The following is a 16,313-nucleotide window of genomic DNA, read 5'->3' on the forward strand; positions in this document are numbered from 1 at the left end:
TAATTTTCCTTTACATTACTGTTGGGACTCTCTCTGAGACTTCTCTCCACTCAGCTTTCCAAGAACTCAGTTCAACTCCAGATTTTTGTCACTTTGGTATCTTTACTTGGCATACAGGAAATGCTCAGCTATGCTGAGTTGATGAGACTTTAAATGTAGGGGGTGGGTAAGGAGCGTATCACGCATCCAAATTTGCATAGAAAATATCTTCCTTTATATACAGTTACACATGACATTGCATTTACTATATATTGCATACCTTTTGGATTGGTTTGGTTCTTACAAAATAACCAGTCCCTATGCATCATGCTCTGTCCACACTGTCCATGTCCATCTTACCTTCCAGGCTTACCTTGTCCATGGTAAATAGATCCCTGGGTGTTCTCCCCTTCTCTTCCCCCCCCCCCCCCCATATTAGCGAGTTAGACATTCTGTGTTTTAGCTTACCGACCTATTTATCTATCTCTATCTGTTTCCAGCCTGCTGATTCATTTACCTCCCCAATCTTGTCTCCCAACAAATGAGTCCTCACCCATTTCTAATTACTCATGTCAAGCCAGGCCTGTAATTACTAGGATATTCCCACAGATAACCATCTATATTATTATGATGGTCTGACTTGGAAAAATAGCTTTGATCTCTTTAGTGACAGAACAAAACCAAACATTTTTTTGGTTTATCTGAATATCTATAGTTGGATTATTTTTGTTAGTTTAAATGACTTATTGATAATATGTGACTACCCTGGTAACGAATTCTATAGTTGTGTTGTAAACAGTTCTTTTTAAGCAAAAATGGCAAGTGCCACAAAAATAGTCTTATTTTTGTGAAACTAAGTGTGCTAAGTACTTGTATATTTCCAGGAAACAGTTAAACCATTTTGCACCACTACCGCCACTAAATATTCTAATCAAAATGCCAGAAAAATAAGATTTTTTTAAATTGTTTTCATAACTTAATATTTAAAAATATAATATCCTTTATTTTAAATAAAACTTTTCAGATTTGATACAACATGTGATGTGGATCTCCTCCTGAAACTTTGATTGTAAGATAAATATTTGTTTGGTGCCACAAATACTCTGCACATTACAAAACACAGAAGAAGGTATGATCTCTGTCACACAGAGCTTACCTCTTAAGTACTCTGCACTTAAATAATGGCACCTTGAGGATTTCAAAGGGCTTTATGAACATAATTAAACTAAACTTCAAGCAATCCTGTGATGTAGATAAGCATTACTGTCTTAGTTTTACTGATACAGTAGGAACTGAAACACAAAGGTCGTGACTTCCCAAGGTCACACAGGAAGTTTGTGGCAGAATTGGGAATAGAAATCAGATCCTCTGAATCCCGGTCCTTTGCTGTAGTCACAACATCCTTCCCTTTTTGGTTGCTAATGTTCAGAATTATTTAAATGCATTCTGTTAATATTTTGATGGATTGCTATTGAATTGGAAAAAAACATTCTTGTCTCTTTGAAGAGACTTGCTTAGAGCTTTGTCCATTACATATTACTCTTGATTTGAGAAAAGAGGCTGTTGCATCCGACTGTTACATACAGGAGAAACATTCTTATATAATTAGAAGCATCTGAAATACATGTTTTTAGAACAAGGTACAATCATTTTATAAAAGGGATTGAAAATGTTTACATAATCCAAACATCAGTTATAAGATTAACTGCTGTATTCCTGTCTCGTTAGTATAAACCAAGGTTTGACTGTATTTCAGAGTAAGGTTGCCTTCATAGGTTATAGAAATGCTCTTATTTCAGCAGGTTACTTACTGTTTTTAGCAGAATTCAATACCGTAGAAGAATGGTGTATCAAAATTATTCTTGATTATCAATCCTTCTTTCCCCCCCTCTATTTCCTCCATCATTACAAAGGTATTTGGTAGCATTAGGTTGTACCAAGCCTCTTTGTGATCTCCTGACTGTGATGGATTCCAAAATAGTGCAAGTGGCTTTGAATGGACTTGAAAATATTCTGCGTCTTGGAGAGCAAGAATCCAAACAAAATGGAATGGGCATTAATCCTTACTGTGCCCTTATAGAGGAAGCATATGGTAAGCAGTTATTTCTTGTGAAGCTGTGCACTTAAAGTTGTCTTATTTGTAACTGAAAAGGGAAAATAATGTAAAACGTTTCACTAAGATAGTTTCAAGTTACTTGGACCTACTATTTGCCATACCAATTTCTAGCCATATTTCAGACAAAACTAAATCAATATGCTGGAGTTAAAATTCAGCAAATATCTAATTTTAGGCAGAACAGAAGAGTTCTTAAAGTACAAAATGTTAATAAGCCAGAAACTCTCAAGTAAAATTAGATCATATCTATGAAATTTAGGCAGATTAGTTTTACAAAGTTAGTAGTAAAAATAGATTTAACGTTATTATGAAAACTAATCTCTTCCATAAGGATCTGGCAAGCCACGATAGTTCTTTGCAGCTGCTCTACTACAAAATCTGTGCAGGCTTCTCTGTGCTTTGGAGGAGGCTAATAATTCTTAGGGGGGGGACTCCGTCTTCAGTGACTGGGGAATACGTGATTAGACATTATGCATTTTTCTGTAGAGCAAAGTTTCTGATTTCAATGAACCTGGATGATGGGTTGGGAATTGGGCTTTTAAGATGAAGCAGGTAATTCTCTGGTTTACAGAATCCTCTCGCCAATCTAATGTGGAAGCAGAATAATTTCTGGGTCTCATAATGTTAATCAGATGGGGAGAATTAAAGGGACCTAAGATTAATTTGTTCTGCCTTGGCTGTCAGGTTTGTGCCTAAAAGCTTCAGCCCTTACTATTGAGAGGCAAATAACTGGATTAAATGGCACTTTTGGGCCGACTTCCAGAACATACCTGTCAACCATGGGAGAGCAATAAATAAGCTATTCACAGCCCATAAGATGTAATAATTACACCCTCACACCAAACAAAGATTGAAACTTGTCTAAGAACATTACAAGTTTTCTTCTTGTCCCATGTCCATGACTTCGGCCTTTCTTTATTTGCCCCTTTAAAAAAGAATTAGAATAAACTTCAAGAATAAACCTCTGGTAGGGAAATATAAAGTTAGACAGAAGCCAGAGTTGTTGAGTTTTGGAGGAGGGAAGCTAAGTTCTTTAGAACTGCAACGTGGAAATAGGAATATGGGGGTCTTTGCTGGCAGATTTTTTCATAAATCAGCCTGCGTTCAGAATCAATATTGCATACTAATATTTTTTAATTCTGTGTAAGTAGATATTTGAGCCTCCTTCTGTTTTGCTTTGTTCACATTCATTTCATATTGTTTATAAACTGTCAAATTGAACTGAAAAGGCAAAAGAAAAACTAAGTCTGTAAATACCTGACAGATGCATTCTCTTATTAGGCTGTTGGGATCATTTGGCATAGAAGAAATGCGCCTTGTTTTAAAAATAATAATCCCGGAGTACTCAGGACTAATGTATATCAGTTATTTTACAGATTGATGCATTCTGGGTTGTTTTTCTCCTATTCTCGAAAGTTCCAATATATTTCATATTAAAAGCTAATTCTTTGATTTATTCATCACACAATTTAGTGGTAGTATTCAAAACACATTTATGTGTTTAACTCTATTTTCATCCTGGCTTTGTATTTCACCTTTAAATCTTTTGGAGCTGTTGGATTTAGAGCATGTCTTTGTGTTTTTTGTTTTTTCCTTTTAAATTTAGGCCTGGATAAAATTGAATTTCTTCAAAGACATGAAAACCAAGAGATCTACCAGAAGGCTTTTGAACTTATAGAACATTACTTTGGTGTGGAAGAAGAGGATACCAGTATTGCACCTCAGGTGGATGAGAGTCAGCAGCAATTTGTGTTTCAGCAGCAGGAAGCTCCAATGGAAGGATTTCAACTATAACTATTAAAGTGAAGACGAGGCAAAAATATAATCATTTGCAACTTTTCAGGGGTCTCCTCTTCATGGCCAAAGTTGAAAGAGAGGTTTGAATGTGTTTTGCAGAACACAGGTAAAGAAGCAGCCCGTGCACTTTTATACTTTTCTGTTAAATACAACTTTTCATTCATTGGTTTTGGTTTGGATTTTTTTGTATTTCTGTGCACTTCATATGTTCAGAAACTGTGTGAGTAATCAAGTCTAATATAAAGGCTTATGTGATTTAACAAGAATGGTTAAGTTTGAATAATAACTTCAGTAGGATTTTAGGTAGTTCTGAATTTTTCATGCAATTTCTGCAACTGCAGTAGAGCTGTTGGCAGTTGCATTTTGGCAGTAAACTTGACATGCCCAATCTATATCAAATCTACCTCTGAACTGAAGCAAAAAAAGTTGCTTCAGAACTAAAGCATGAAATAAAGATGAGCTTGTCAAAAGCTTGTCTAAATTTAGAATGTGAAAACTATTTATTTAAATTGTGAAATTTAGTTTTATGCATTATATTTTGCGTAGAGCATAAACGAGTGAAATATATTTGTAAGACATTTAAAAACATAATGCAGATTTTTGTTTAAATATATAATGTTTAAATACCAGATGTAGCTTTGAATATGTGACAAAAAACTGTTCTGCATTATGTGGTTTTCAAGTTGTAATCAGCAGAGAGTTGGCTCATCACGTGGGGCTGCTAAACAGCATTAAAGATAAGCTACAAATAAAATACTTTGCTGTGTAAGCAATTGCTGAAGTTGCCACAGGGATGTTGTGATTGTAAATGAGAGAGGAGTGCGCAGTTGTAAATGATAGGGGAGATGGTTTATGTGACTATCTCCATATTAAAATGTGGTAACAATATAAAAGTTTGACAAATCTTGCAATACTTGTCTTTCTTGAAACACTACTTGTCTAAACTTTGTTTAAATTATATGTATGTATTGTATTTTAAAAAAAAATTCAAAAAGCAGTAGCATATTTGGTTAAAGTCAGATGTCTCCATTTTCTTTATTTTAGACAAGGCTGTAGAAATGTGCCCTGTTATAATCCATCTTGTTGCTGCAATTGGGGGAAAAACAATCTCTTCTCCATTTGATTGAAGGAAAAAGGTTTGCTTTGTTGTAAATATTAAGTATATGAACATCAAAATGAATCTGAAGATGTCTGCTAAATGTTTAATTCGTAAAACACTTCATGTCTGTTTGCTACTACTCACTAAAAGAAATATATCTAAGAATTTGAAACAGTTCTTCTGTATGCTTTGAAAATCTACATTAGATTTTTTTATATATATATTCAAATGTCTATACCACACTACATGATCTCACTTACCAGTAGCCAGTCTGAATTTGGATTAATGAAAATGTATAATTGTGGTTAAATATATTAGTCAAATATTGTGTTGAAATAATAGTGAAAGCTTTGAGCTATGAAACTATTTATTTAAACCATGTACAATAGTTGAAATTTCAACAGTTAAAATCACTCTTCCCAGGGTAGTGTGCTTGTCACTAAACAAAATGTTGATACCCCAAGAAATCCAAATTGGAGCATGGTATCATTTACATTCCATGTTCTGAATTTAAACTTGTTTATAAAATGTGCAAATACTATTTTCAGTTAAAATTCATAATTTGTTTTACTTTGAGACTATTAAAGCACTATAGTGTAGTAGTTTCAAGGTGAGAATTGAAGAAGATTTTATAAGATTAATAGTCAGTGTGTCTGTTGTATGTATAACTAGCAAGATGGAATTCAAAAAATGCCTCCTTATTTGAAATTTTTCTCCTGGAAATAAAAGGTATGATGTGAGGAATATAGGAGTGCGGTTACTTTGCAAATTCTGGATAATGAAAGATTTAGCAAACACTTTAAACCTAGATTTGTATAGAATACAGCAGCTTTGAATACTGTGCACAATGCTGAGCCAAATTTTTCTTATGTTTGAGACTTGTATTTGTGCCCTTTTTTATGATAGTTCGAGACTTTAGTATACTGGCCTCTTTGGCATCATCTCTTCAAAGTTCAGGGTAATTATATTGGAAATGTACAAGATTACCAGTTGATGATGATTGATTTTCAGTGTTCTTTTAGTGCAAGCGTAATCATATAAGTATTCAGGTAACAGGGTATTCCACTGTTTCTTGCAGACATTGTTTTGATATTACATAAGCCAGCTGTGCCTGCTTTTATTTTGAGGACTCTGTAGACGCTGCATTTATAAGCCTCTCCAGTTAAGCCAAATCTAAACTTAAAAAAAAAAAAAAAAAAACCAACAACCTAATTAAGACTTGTAAATGGAGGAAACTGTTCAAGTATTATACTTATTGGAGAGGATTACTTCATTTTTGTAGACATATTATTGTGTATGTCTGAGTGGTTAAACTGACTGCACTTTATGTATATAAATACAAATTCATGCCTCTGGTATATTCAAAGTAGTGCTTTTAGTTTAAATAGGAACTAAAATCAATGGACTTTCCTTACTGAAAGGGACACTAGTTATTTAATCTCAACATTTGGTTAATCCTAAAATTGTTAAATCTGGCATTTCCTATTATGTTACTTTGTGTGTGTATATCTAAAATCCACCAATCTCACTGGGAACACTATTTTTTTTTAAATAGCTATTGTTAATGAATGATCATGGAATAGCAATGTTTTCACAAATTAACAATACCTGTTGTCACAACTGATTGCATCAGTGATGCTTAGGAAAACAATGACGCTGATAGAAAAAAATCAGTTCTGCTCTGTAGAAAGCATTTAAGAGTAGGGGATTGAGCAGGGGCTGTGTTTGCTAAACAGATTATTTCCATATTGGTTTTATCCAGAAGGCTATTACAAGTTTTGGGGGTTTTGTTTAAATAATAGACAAAGTACTAAAGTGTCCCTTTAGTTATGCAGCTTGTTCCAAAAAACAAGTGGTTTTTCAAAATAGCGTACCATTTGTTCTGTTTGAATTTGAATTCTGACAAGTTAATCTATGCAAATATGCCATGTTTGTTGTAGTTTCATAAGCTGTTTGTCAGTAAATCATAACTAATTTTCTACTGAATTTTATCATAGCACTTTTTGTCTTTGAGAACTTTGTTCATACTGCTGTTTAATTTTGTAGTATTCTTTAAACACTAACGCTAGCAGCAATCAGAAGAAGAAAACAAAAAATAGTAATAATGTTGGTGCAGAAATAACTTTACTGTAGAACAAGTTTGGGAAATGATCACTATTGGGTCTATGTGTAAAAGATGCACTATCCTTTTTCCTTCATGTAAAATACCTCCATTGGGTTTTTGTCTTACAAAAATTAAATCATAAGATTTAAGTGAGACTTTAAAGTGCAAATTGATATGCAGGGTAAAATGCCTGCTGCTTAGCATGAAACTAGTGCAAAAGTTTAATTGAAATCTTAAATGAGACATTTTTCATTCTCATGGCATTATGGTTTGATGTAATGTATGAATCTAAAATGCCTATATTGACTTTAAGTAGAGTGATAGTGCATCTTTTAATCCAGACTGGAGGCCTATTACTGTGTATCTATACAAATCAACACAAGAAAAGTATGCAATATTATGGAATGTTTCAATTCAGAAAACTATACAAAAACTAATAAAAGCTATTTTACAGTGGTGAGTGTATTCATTAGTATTTTAAAATTAGCCCTGATTCTTAGAAAATAGCAAAATACAATCTCTATACTAACGTAAGAGCTGAATTCAGTAAAAACTGTGGCTGACTTCCATACTATAGAATACTGTCATGCTAGAAAAATCAGCTTTATGGAGAGGGGTTAAACAAAATATTGCATGAAGTGGCTTTTAAAACTAGCCTTGAAAATATCTCCTCCTTAAGCATCACATGCCTCTGACCATCCCCATCGTTCATTTGTAAAATTAATTTGATGGGAGTTCCCAAGAGTTTTCAGAGGAGAAGTCTATAGAGACTAAAATGCTGTCTATATTGTGTTTTAGTTTGCAAAATAACTAAGTAAACTTTAGCAAGACAAGGTGGGTGAGGTATAAACTTTAGTGAGACAAGGTGGGTTAGGTAATATATTTTATTGGACAAACTTCTGTTGGTGAGAGAGACAAGCTTTTGAAGTTGGTCCAATAAAAGAGAGTACCTTTCCCACCATGTCTCTCTCATATCTGGTACTGACACAGCTACAACACTCAGAGTAGCAGTCTTGTTAGTCTGTATTCGCAAAAAGAAAAGGAGTACTTGTGGCACCTTAGAGACTAACAAATTTATCTGAGCATAAGCTTTCGTGAGCTACAGCTCACTTCGTCAGATGCATTCGGTGGAAAATACAGTGGGGCTTTCCACCGAATGCATCCGATGAAGTGAACTGTAGCTCACGAAAGCTTATGCTCAAATAAATTTGTTAGTCTCTAAGGTGCCACAAGTACTCTTTCTTTTAGCTACAACACTGAATGAGTCAACTGTGTCAGTTCAGCCTGGTCTAGTAAACGAGATTCAACAGAGATACTGTTGTGATGCTATTCATTTTTCCAACTACGTAGTCACTGGCTTCCCTAGTATTTAAATGATTTGTGGCTTGCATAATTTTTTTAGTATGCTTTAATTTTGTGTCTAGAAAAATGTCCAGAATCAAAATCTATCAGGAAGAGATTTCAGGACAGGGTCGGTGATGTATGTGTTGTCTTTGTGGACAGTTACATATTTTTATCAAATTGAGGCAAAAAAAATAAAGCCTCTTGAAACTGGAATTATTAGAACTTTCTAAAGATTTGAACTGACCTTGGTCATCTGCTGCAAGGACTGAAAATATCTCTGTGTAACATAGAAAAAGACACCCTATTCCCTTCCCTCCCAACATTTTTTTGAGTGCAACATTGTGTTGGGCTCCAACGTGTTGATGTTTTAACATAGCAGTCTGCTAGCTAGTTAGACCGTCACTAATTAAGCTAAGTAATGTTTTTGTGGTGTTTGCTCCTACTAGCAAATCCACAGTTTTTAATAGAAATATTATTTAGTCTTAGATTCTGCTGATATTGCAGCCTCTTCACGCCACTTAGCTTTCTTTGCTAGATTCCAGCTTGTTAGGGACTCATGATGTTCAGCCTGCAAAAATAAAACATGGGCTTAAGAGTAGTGTCCTGTGAATCACTAAATTACACTTAAAAACCTTGCATCATGGTAGTAGCGAATGTTTATCTTATGCTTTATGAATACAGGTTTGTGGGAAGGAGTGTTACCTAAAATACATAAATTTGATTTAAATTTTAGTCAGTAGCAACAATTTATATATAATATGTAAATATTGATGGAACTTCTCCTTGTAGTTAAAAATACATGGCAATATACCCACCCTTCTAGCTGATGCAATCACAGCAAAGCAGGCGATAATTGTGAGTCCAATCATTAGATAACAGGCTTTTACTCGAGCTTTGTTTCTTGCAATGTCCAGCATTTCTGGCCTACAATGAAAATTGCATTGAACAAAATTAGCATGAAACATCAAGAAGTTAGTTTAGCACACCACAGATATAACTTTGGTTGATTTTTTTTTTTTAAACAAATGAAATATCCTGTAGGAATAAACTTCCATCTGCTAATCTGTGACCATTGTGGGGTTGGCATGTATTACTGGGCGTTGTCTGTCTATTGACTCTTTTGAACTGTAGGACCTAATCCATCTCTAGTTGTAAACAATGCAAGATGGATTTGAGATTCTTGATCTTTCCTAGAACTATTTGCAATGCTTGAGATAAGCAGGGCGTAAACAACATTTAAAGTTATTGGTCAATAGTGATGTGGTGAATTTCAAATACTTCCACATATATGAAAGAACTCTGTTAGAAGGGAACTGACATTGCTTCATGTGAGGAGTTCTCTTGACTGTTCCGAAATAGATGTATGTATTAGTTGTAATACCTAAACAGCACTTCAAAAACTGCTTAAAGTTTTGACTGTATCCAATCTACTATAGATCTGGGATTTCACATATTTTCTTATGTTAATAAAACTGATCAGTTTCACACAATCATGGGATTTAGTCTTGTGCATCACCTGTTCATTTTTAAAAGGATAATTTTGGTATTAAATTAGCACAGGCAACATTTACATGCTTTCTCAGTTTTGCATGCCTAAAAAAGAGCAGACCATGCTGCCCGTGTCGGAGATAGTGTGATTTGTTGTCTAGAGCATAGACAGGTCTTTCCTTGAAAGCTGTTTGCCCCACTTATGTTCAAATACAGCTCTTTACCTGCCAAAAAACCCAGCATCCTCTTTCATCCTTATCCTGGCTTTCAACAATCCCACCCCCTGCTTCAAATCTCCCCATCACTTGCTGGTTCTCTCCTTGTTCTCAATGTGTGCATTCCTGATTTTAGCTTTCTCTGCTTTCTAGTTCCTGAAGTAATTGGGAACCACTAGTGGACCATGCACTAGACACATGCTGGGAAGCAGAAAAACAGAGAATGTCTCCAAACCACACACAAATGATCTCCCAAGCTTGATTTCACCCTTTTGCCTGTTGGATACGAGGCCTGGAAACAGTATTCTAAAGATTATCCTTGCATCTGCAGGATCGGAAATCATAGGGTTAGAAAGGACTGTAAGCATCATCTAACCCAGTGGTTCTCAAACTTATTTGATAGTGCCCTCTTCTTTGTCTGCAATAGTTTATGCCACTGCCCTCCCATCTCTTACCACACCCAGCTTTGAAGGCAGAGCAGAGATTGGCTACTGGCCAGGCACCCAGCTCTCGAGGAAACGCTATTGCTGGCAGCACAGAATTAAGGGTGGCAATACCATACCATGCCACACTTACTATTTTGCTGCTGCTGGCTGCGGCGCTGCCTTCAGAACTGGGTGCCCATCCGGCAGCTGCCACTTTTCTAAAGCTTCTCATGCCCCCAGAATACATTCCTGTCCCCCCCAGTTTGAGAACCTGTGATTGAGTCTAACCCCTTGCCACAATGCGGGATTTGCTGTGTCTAAGCCATCCAGTTCTGTCTGTTCCACTTTTTGCATTAAACGGTCTTAACATTCAGTTTAGTTTTAATTGGCCATTTTTAAAAAAAAATACATTCTAAAAGGCATCCCATATGAAAAGACACTTTTTTTTAAAACTACATGTAATGAACTTAGACTACAGTTTTAGACATTCCCTCCAAAAAATAATAACCCTGTGACGTGCACAAACACGAGAACCTGACAGCATTACTAGCAGACAAAGCATTTGGTAACAAGCTCTGCCAAAATCTACCTTAACATAGAACATTTTTAAAAGGGAAAGGGTATAGTGAAATTGTGGGGCCTGCAGTGCTTCCCTTCAGCCCATAAAACCTACACCACACACAGAGACAAATCTTACAAGCAACTGAGCTAACCCTCATTTACAGTACTTAGTTGAGGGTGTAATGCACCTCCAAGAGAGCTGTCAGGGCTTGCAGGTTTGATCATCAGTGTGAGGATACTGTAGCTGTATTTCATAATGCTAAACACATTAGGTATGAGAGATCAAAACCAGACTAGCGCATAAAACTATTAATCTAGGATCCATTTGAAGCAACAGAAGCCGAAATATAAATGCATTATTTGTCTGCCTTAATGCCTTAATCATATTTCACAATGCACTAATTGAAGCTGTTCTGAAGCAGAATCCCAATTCCTACTTGCTTTCTGCCACTGTTTCAAGGAAACAGACCTAATTATGGTTTTCTGCAGTCTTTCATTAAGGACTGTATCCCTCAATCCTTATTCAAGTCAAACTCCTACTGAAATCAGTGGAGATTTGTTTAAGCAAATCTTGAATAAGAACTGCAGGATTTGGTCCTTAATGCCAAATGTCTTACAGGAGCAGATTTTACTCACATGTAACATTTGCTTTGCCATTGCAAAGGGCCATTTTGATAGCTAATCATTTTCATTTTTAATTGCTTTACATTTGAATCTTCTGAAAACACTTATTACATTGCTCTCCTATTTCTCTCTAAAGGATAACTGTCTTGTACTGAAGACTGAGTGTGAATCTTTGGCCCTGCTGAAGTCATGGAAGTTTTGCCATGGACTTCAAGAGGTCAGAATTTCTCAGTAAGGGAGGAAATTCTGACGAGTAAAATGAGTCGGGAACAGCCATGAGATTAATATTATACAGAAGTTGGGGCTATTGTTGCTTGCAGAGATGCTATTGCTTATTTTCTCAGCTGCAGTAGGAATGAAACTAGGGAACAAAGGAAACATCCTGGAGTTATCCTTGAAACTTTATCGAGATATAGTTAAGTATGTTTATATATGGCCAAGCAAGGATGAAGGCTGATGATGAAAAGTACAGTTCTGTGAATGAGTTACATTTTGTATCTATGAGGCTGAGGAATAAACATTAGTTAATGTTACATGAACTTCACATTTATATTTAACTACTTACGGAGGGAAAAGGGAGAAGAATTGTCAGTGACATGAACTGAGCTGGTGGTGGTTAGAGGGGGAGCAATATTGTGGCATCAAGACTTACTCTCAGGGAATTCAGTATTGTCCTAGAAATAACCTTTCAAAGGTTTTTTGGTTTTTTTGTTTGTTTTTTTTAACAGGCAGTAAGTACATGCTTCTCTCTCTCATCCCGCCCTTTTTCTCAAATACTTCTTTGCCTTGTAATCAAGTGTATGGAATGGATGATCACTAAATGACGACATCAAACAAGTTAGAAGATATATTTTGTTTATATAGTCCATAAACAGAAAATACTGTTTACTGATACAGTTTTCCTCTGATTACACATTAGATAAACCAAGCAAATAAACAAGCTGGTCTGTAAATACAACCAAAGCTCAAACCGCTACTGCACTTAGGGCCAAATCCTGTCTATCTTGCTCAGGGGCGTAGTTCTATTTACTTCTGATGATGAGGATGAGCACCAGGTCTTGGCTCTTAAACTGTAAAATGTAAAGTCATCTAAAAATGCCTTAAATCCTCAAGGGAAACTTGGGGGGGAGGGAGAGATCTGGAAATCTTTTAGCCATTGGCTTATATTTTAGCGTTTTGAGTTTTCCAAATTCCAGAGATCATATATTGTTGAAGGTTTAATACCCTTCTCTCATGCTCTGATTGATTACACCTAGCCTTGTTTGGATGTACAGTATTAACTCTTTTGATAGTATGTGTTTGGCTTCTCTTGGAAATTCTGTCATGAGCTGCTAATAAGCATCTAGCCATAAATAAGGGGCTGCTCAGTGAAGGAGCCAGTTCTGTCTCAAGAATCCACCAGAATAGGATACAAGACTCGATCCCTCAGCAGCCACCTGACTCCCAGCAAGTGAGAATACAATGGCAACCTGGGCTGCAAATGGAGCTGGGACCTAATAGTAAGACTAGAAGCCACTGGGTGGAAGAGAGGAGGCAATATGGAAGCAGAGGAAGAGGGGGCACAGCATCTCCTCGTCCCTTATGTCTCTGTCCTAATTTTTCATTGACCTTTCAAATGTTGTAAAATGTTGACAGGTTCAAACTTTTGGGTCAGTTTGAAAAGGAGGAGCCCTCTTTTCAGCTCAGTAAGCCTCAGTAGGAACCAATGATGCACTTACGGGATCCTTGAGGGAATCTCTTCTTCAGTCTTGAAGCGTCCTGTCCACATGAGGATTTTTTTGTCAAAGTTGGAAGGTTTGTAACTACCTGGTACTTTGTACATCTTCTCAGCTGAAAGATGAACCAGAGAAAAGCACCTCCATCACTTTGTGCACTGGAGAGGTAATGGGATTGGGGAAGAGTGGCCCTAGCCATGGTCCATCTCTATTACTGGGTTCTGGTAAAGATCTTAACCTTTACTCTTGAGTAACCTTCTTTCCTGTGCCTCAAATCACGTATGTTCTTTATGTTTGTAGTGGTGGTGTGGCCAAGAAGGTCCCAGGATGCTAGAGAGACAAAATGGGCGAGGTAATATCTTTTACTGTGCCAACTTCTGTTGCTGAAAGAGAGTGGAGGAGTTCAGTGTAGCTCAAAAGCTTCTCTCTCATATTTTGGGTCACACTTGTGGATCTGGGTAGAAACTGGATCTACCAGGAATCTGCTGACTTTTGTACCCATGTCCCTGAATTGTACCATCAACCTAAAAATCAAGTCTGCCTGCTCCTATTGTACCTCAGAAATCTAAACCCTGCTGCACCATGGCACGAGTATTGTAAAACCTCATTTTCGCACCTGGCTCTAGCCAATTTTTAACTCCACTCCCAATGCTAAAGCCTCGTCAGAGAACAAGTTTAGGTGCTCCCATTCCAACAAAACCATCCAGATGTTAATTCAGCGTGGGTGTATGACAGCTGCTCGAACCTGGATCTGGTAACTGGATCCTGCAAGACTTTGGCCTCAGTCACCCAAATTCCACAGTTTAACATGAGAACATGTTCAGCTGTTTCTGCTCCATCTTAAAAATCCAGCCCCAGTAGCAAACCACTGTATCAGCACCTTAAACTAGATATTCAGACTGATGCTTGGGAGCCACAAGTGGCTCTTTAGTATGTTTCTTGTGGCTTTTTGCAGGACATACATGCTTTTAATATGTTGTTAACCCATTGTAAAATACTTGCTTAGGCGTTTTGCTGTGAGAATAAAGTGTGTGTGTGTGTGTGTGTGTGTGTGTGTGTGTGTGTGTGTGTAGGTGTAAATGACACCATGCATTCACACTACAGTGGTTCTTGGGTAATGTTGATTGCTAATTTGGCTCCTGAACCACTGGGGTCCCACTACCACTGCCTTAAAAGTTCAGATCAAGCTGCTGTATCTTGGCAAATTTTGGTCACAACTCCATAAATGACAGGTTTCAGAGTAGCAGTCCTGTTTGTCTGTATCTGCAAAAAGAAAAGGAGGACTTGTGGCACCTTAGAGACTAACAAATGTATTTAAGCATAAGCTTTCCTGAGCTACCGCTCACTGAATGCATCCGATGAAGTGAGCTGTAGCTCAGGAAAGCTTATGCTCTAATAAATTTGTTAGTCTCTAAGGTGCTACACGTCCTCCTTTTCTTTTTGCGAACTCCACACGTTACCCTCAAAATGGAGAACAAATGCTTCTACTACTCCCCCAGAAGAAGGTAGCCCTATGCCATCTCCTCCTGGGGCAGGTCGGAGGTGGTTTTATGGGGGGAACTGGGGGTGGGGGAGTAGCCTTGTTCTCTGTGTTAATGGTACACTTCAGGGGCTTGGGTCCAAACCTTGGCTGGATCGAGGCACCTCCAGCGTTTATTCTCTCCCCCCCCCCACGCCCCCGCCTTGCTGGCCTGAGGCAGAAGGGCGATCCGGAGCGCTGCAAACGCCCAGGTAGGACGCGTCCCAGCGGGGAGCCCCTGGTGCTTGCCAGGGCCCTGGGGTGGGGCGGGGCGCAGCGGAGCGGGGCAAGCAGCCGGCCGGCCGGAGAAGGAGGAGGGCGGGTCTCTCTGAGTCACAGCACAGGGGAGCCCCGGGCTCCCCGTTTACTCACCCGAGCTGCTGGCCCCCGGGCTTCGGTTGTGGGCGCTGCTGGAGGAAGCTGCGGTGGCCGCGATCCCACGGGCTGCCGGCCGGAGCAGGGGGGCGCGCAGCTGCCCTTCGGCCAGGAGCCGGCCCAGGCAGACCCGGCTCCTAGCTGCCGCCTGCATGGCGAGGACCGCGCTGCTTGGCTGCCGCCGCCTCCCTCCGAGGCGGGGCAGGCAAAGCGAAGAGGGGACCCCGCACCCCTGCCGTCCACAGAGCAACCGGCACCAGCTCCAGCCCCTCGCAGCCTCCCTGCGCCCGCCCCCTCCTCCGGGCCGGGGAGCGCCAGCGGCTCTTCCCAGCCTCTGCCCCCGCACCGCTCGCTAGCCCAGCTCAGGGCTGCAGCCCCCTGGGGATCTGCCTCCTCCCTCCAGCCCAGCGAACTTCACCAGGCTCCCAGGCACTTGCCTCCCCCTCCACCCCCCGTCCCATAATTCCCCCCTTGGGAAACTGCTAGTCCCAGCTGCAGCAGCTCTGGTCCAGCAAGCAAGCGGCTGGTGCTTCCCTCTCACCCCTTGGGAAATGCTGCCACCACTTCTCTCATCTCCTGTGCAGGAAGGAGGGAGGGAGCTGCTTCTCTTCTCTCAGTGCCATGACCCGTCTCCATCTGCCTGCCCCCTGGCCGGGACTTGTTACCTGCTACCCCCTCAAACGGCTGCCCCCAGCGATTCTCTCATTTCCGCTCCGATGAGCTGGATCTGATGGGTGCGAGAAACCAGGGAAGATTTTGCTTCTCACTGGGCCAGGGGTGAGAGGCCTGATCCAGGCTGGCAAAGTGTGAAGGAGAGAGAAACATCCATCAGCATTTGCTATGCAGTGGTAGAAGTGTGTGGACAGAAAATACTTCACACCAATGTGGTGGGATAGTCCCATTGTAAATTAGCAAACGGTGGGGGGAGGGGGAGGGGAGGAAGGGGGAGGTA

General features: G+C 39.1%; 2 protein-coding genes across 2 annotated transcripts in view; one reads left to right on the forward strand and one right to left on the reverse strand.

The window, feature by feature from the left end:
* KPNA5 (karyopherin subunit alpha 5) overlaps positions 1-7,551 on the forward strand; it is a 28,631-nt gene extending 21,080 nt beyond the window's left edge. Inside the window, exons 14-15 of the mRNA XM_038398009.2 lie at positions 1,893-2,071; positions 3,702-7,551. Coding sequence (XP_038253937.1) covers positions 1,893-2,071; positions 3,702-3,889 — 367 coding nt within the window. The 3' untranslated portion in view covers positions 3,890-7,551. The remainder of the gene's footprint in view (positions 1-1,892; positions 2,072-3,701) is intronic.
* FAM162B (family with sequence similarity 162 member B) lies at positions 4,906-15,784 on the reverse strand. The gene is made up of 4 exons (XM_038398008.2): positions 15,359-15,784; positions 13,471-13,582; positions 9,255-9,363; positions 4,906-9,007 (listed from the first exon to the last, which is right to left on the reverse strand). The coding sequence occupies exons 1-4, from the start codon at positions 15,513-15,515 to the stop codon at positions 8,912-8,914; spliced, it is 474 nt and encodes a 157-aa protein (XP_038253936.1). The 5' UTR covers positions 15,516-15,784; the 3' UTR covers positions 4,906-8,911.
* Between the last annotated feature and the right edge of the window lie 529 nt (positions 15,785-16,313).

This window comes from Dermochelys coriacea, chromosome 3 (genome assembly GCF_009764565.3).
Source record: "Dermochelys coriacea isolate rDerCor1 chromosome 3, rDerCor1.pri.v4, whole genome shotgun sequence".
NCBI classification, from domain to species: Eukaryota; Metazoa; Chordata; order Testudines; family Dermochelyidae; genus Dermochelys; species Dermochelys coriacea.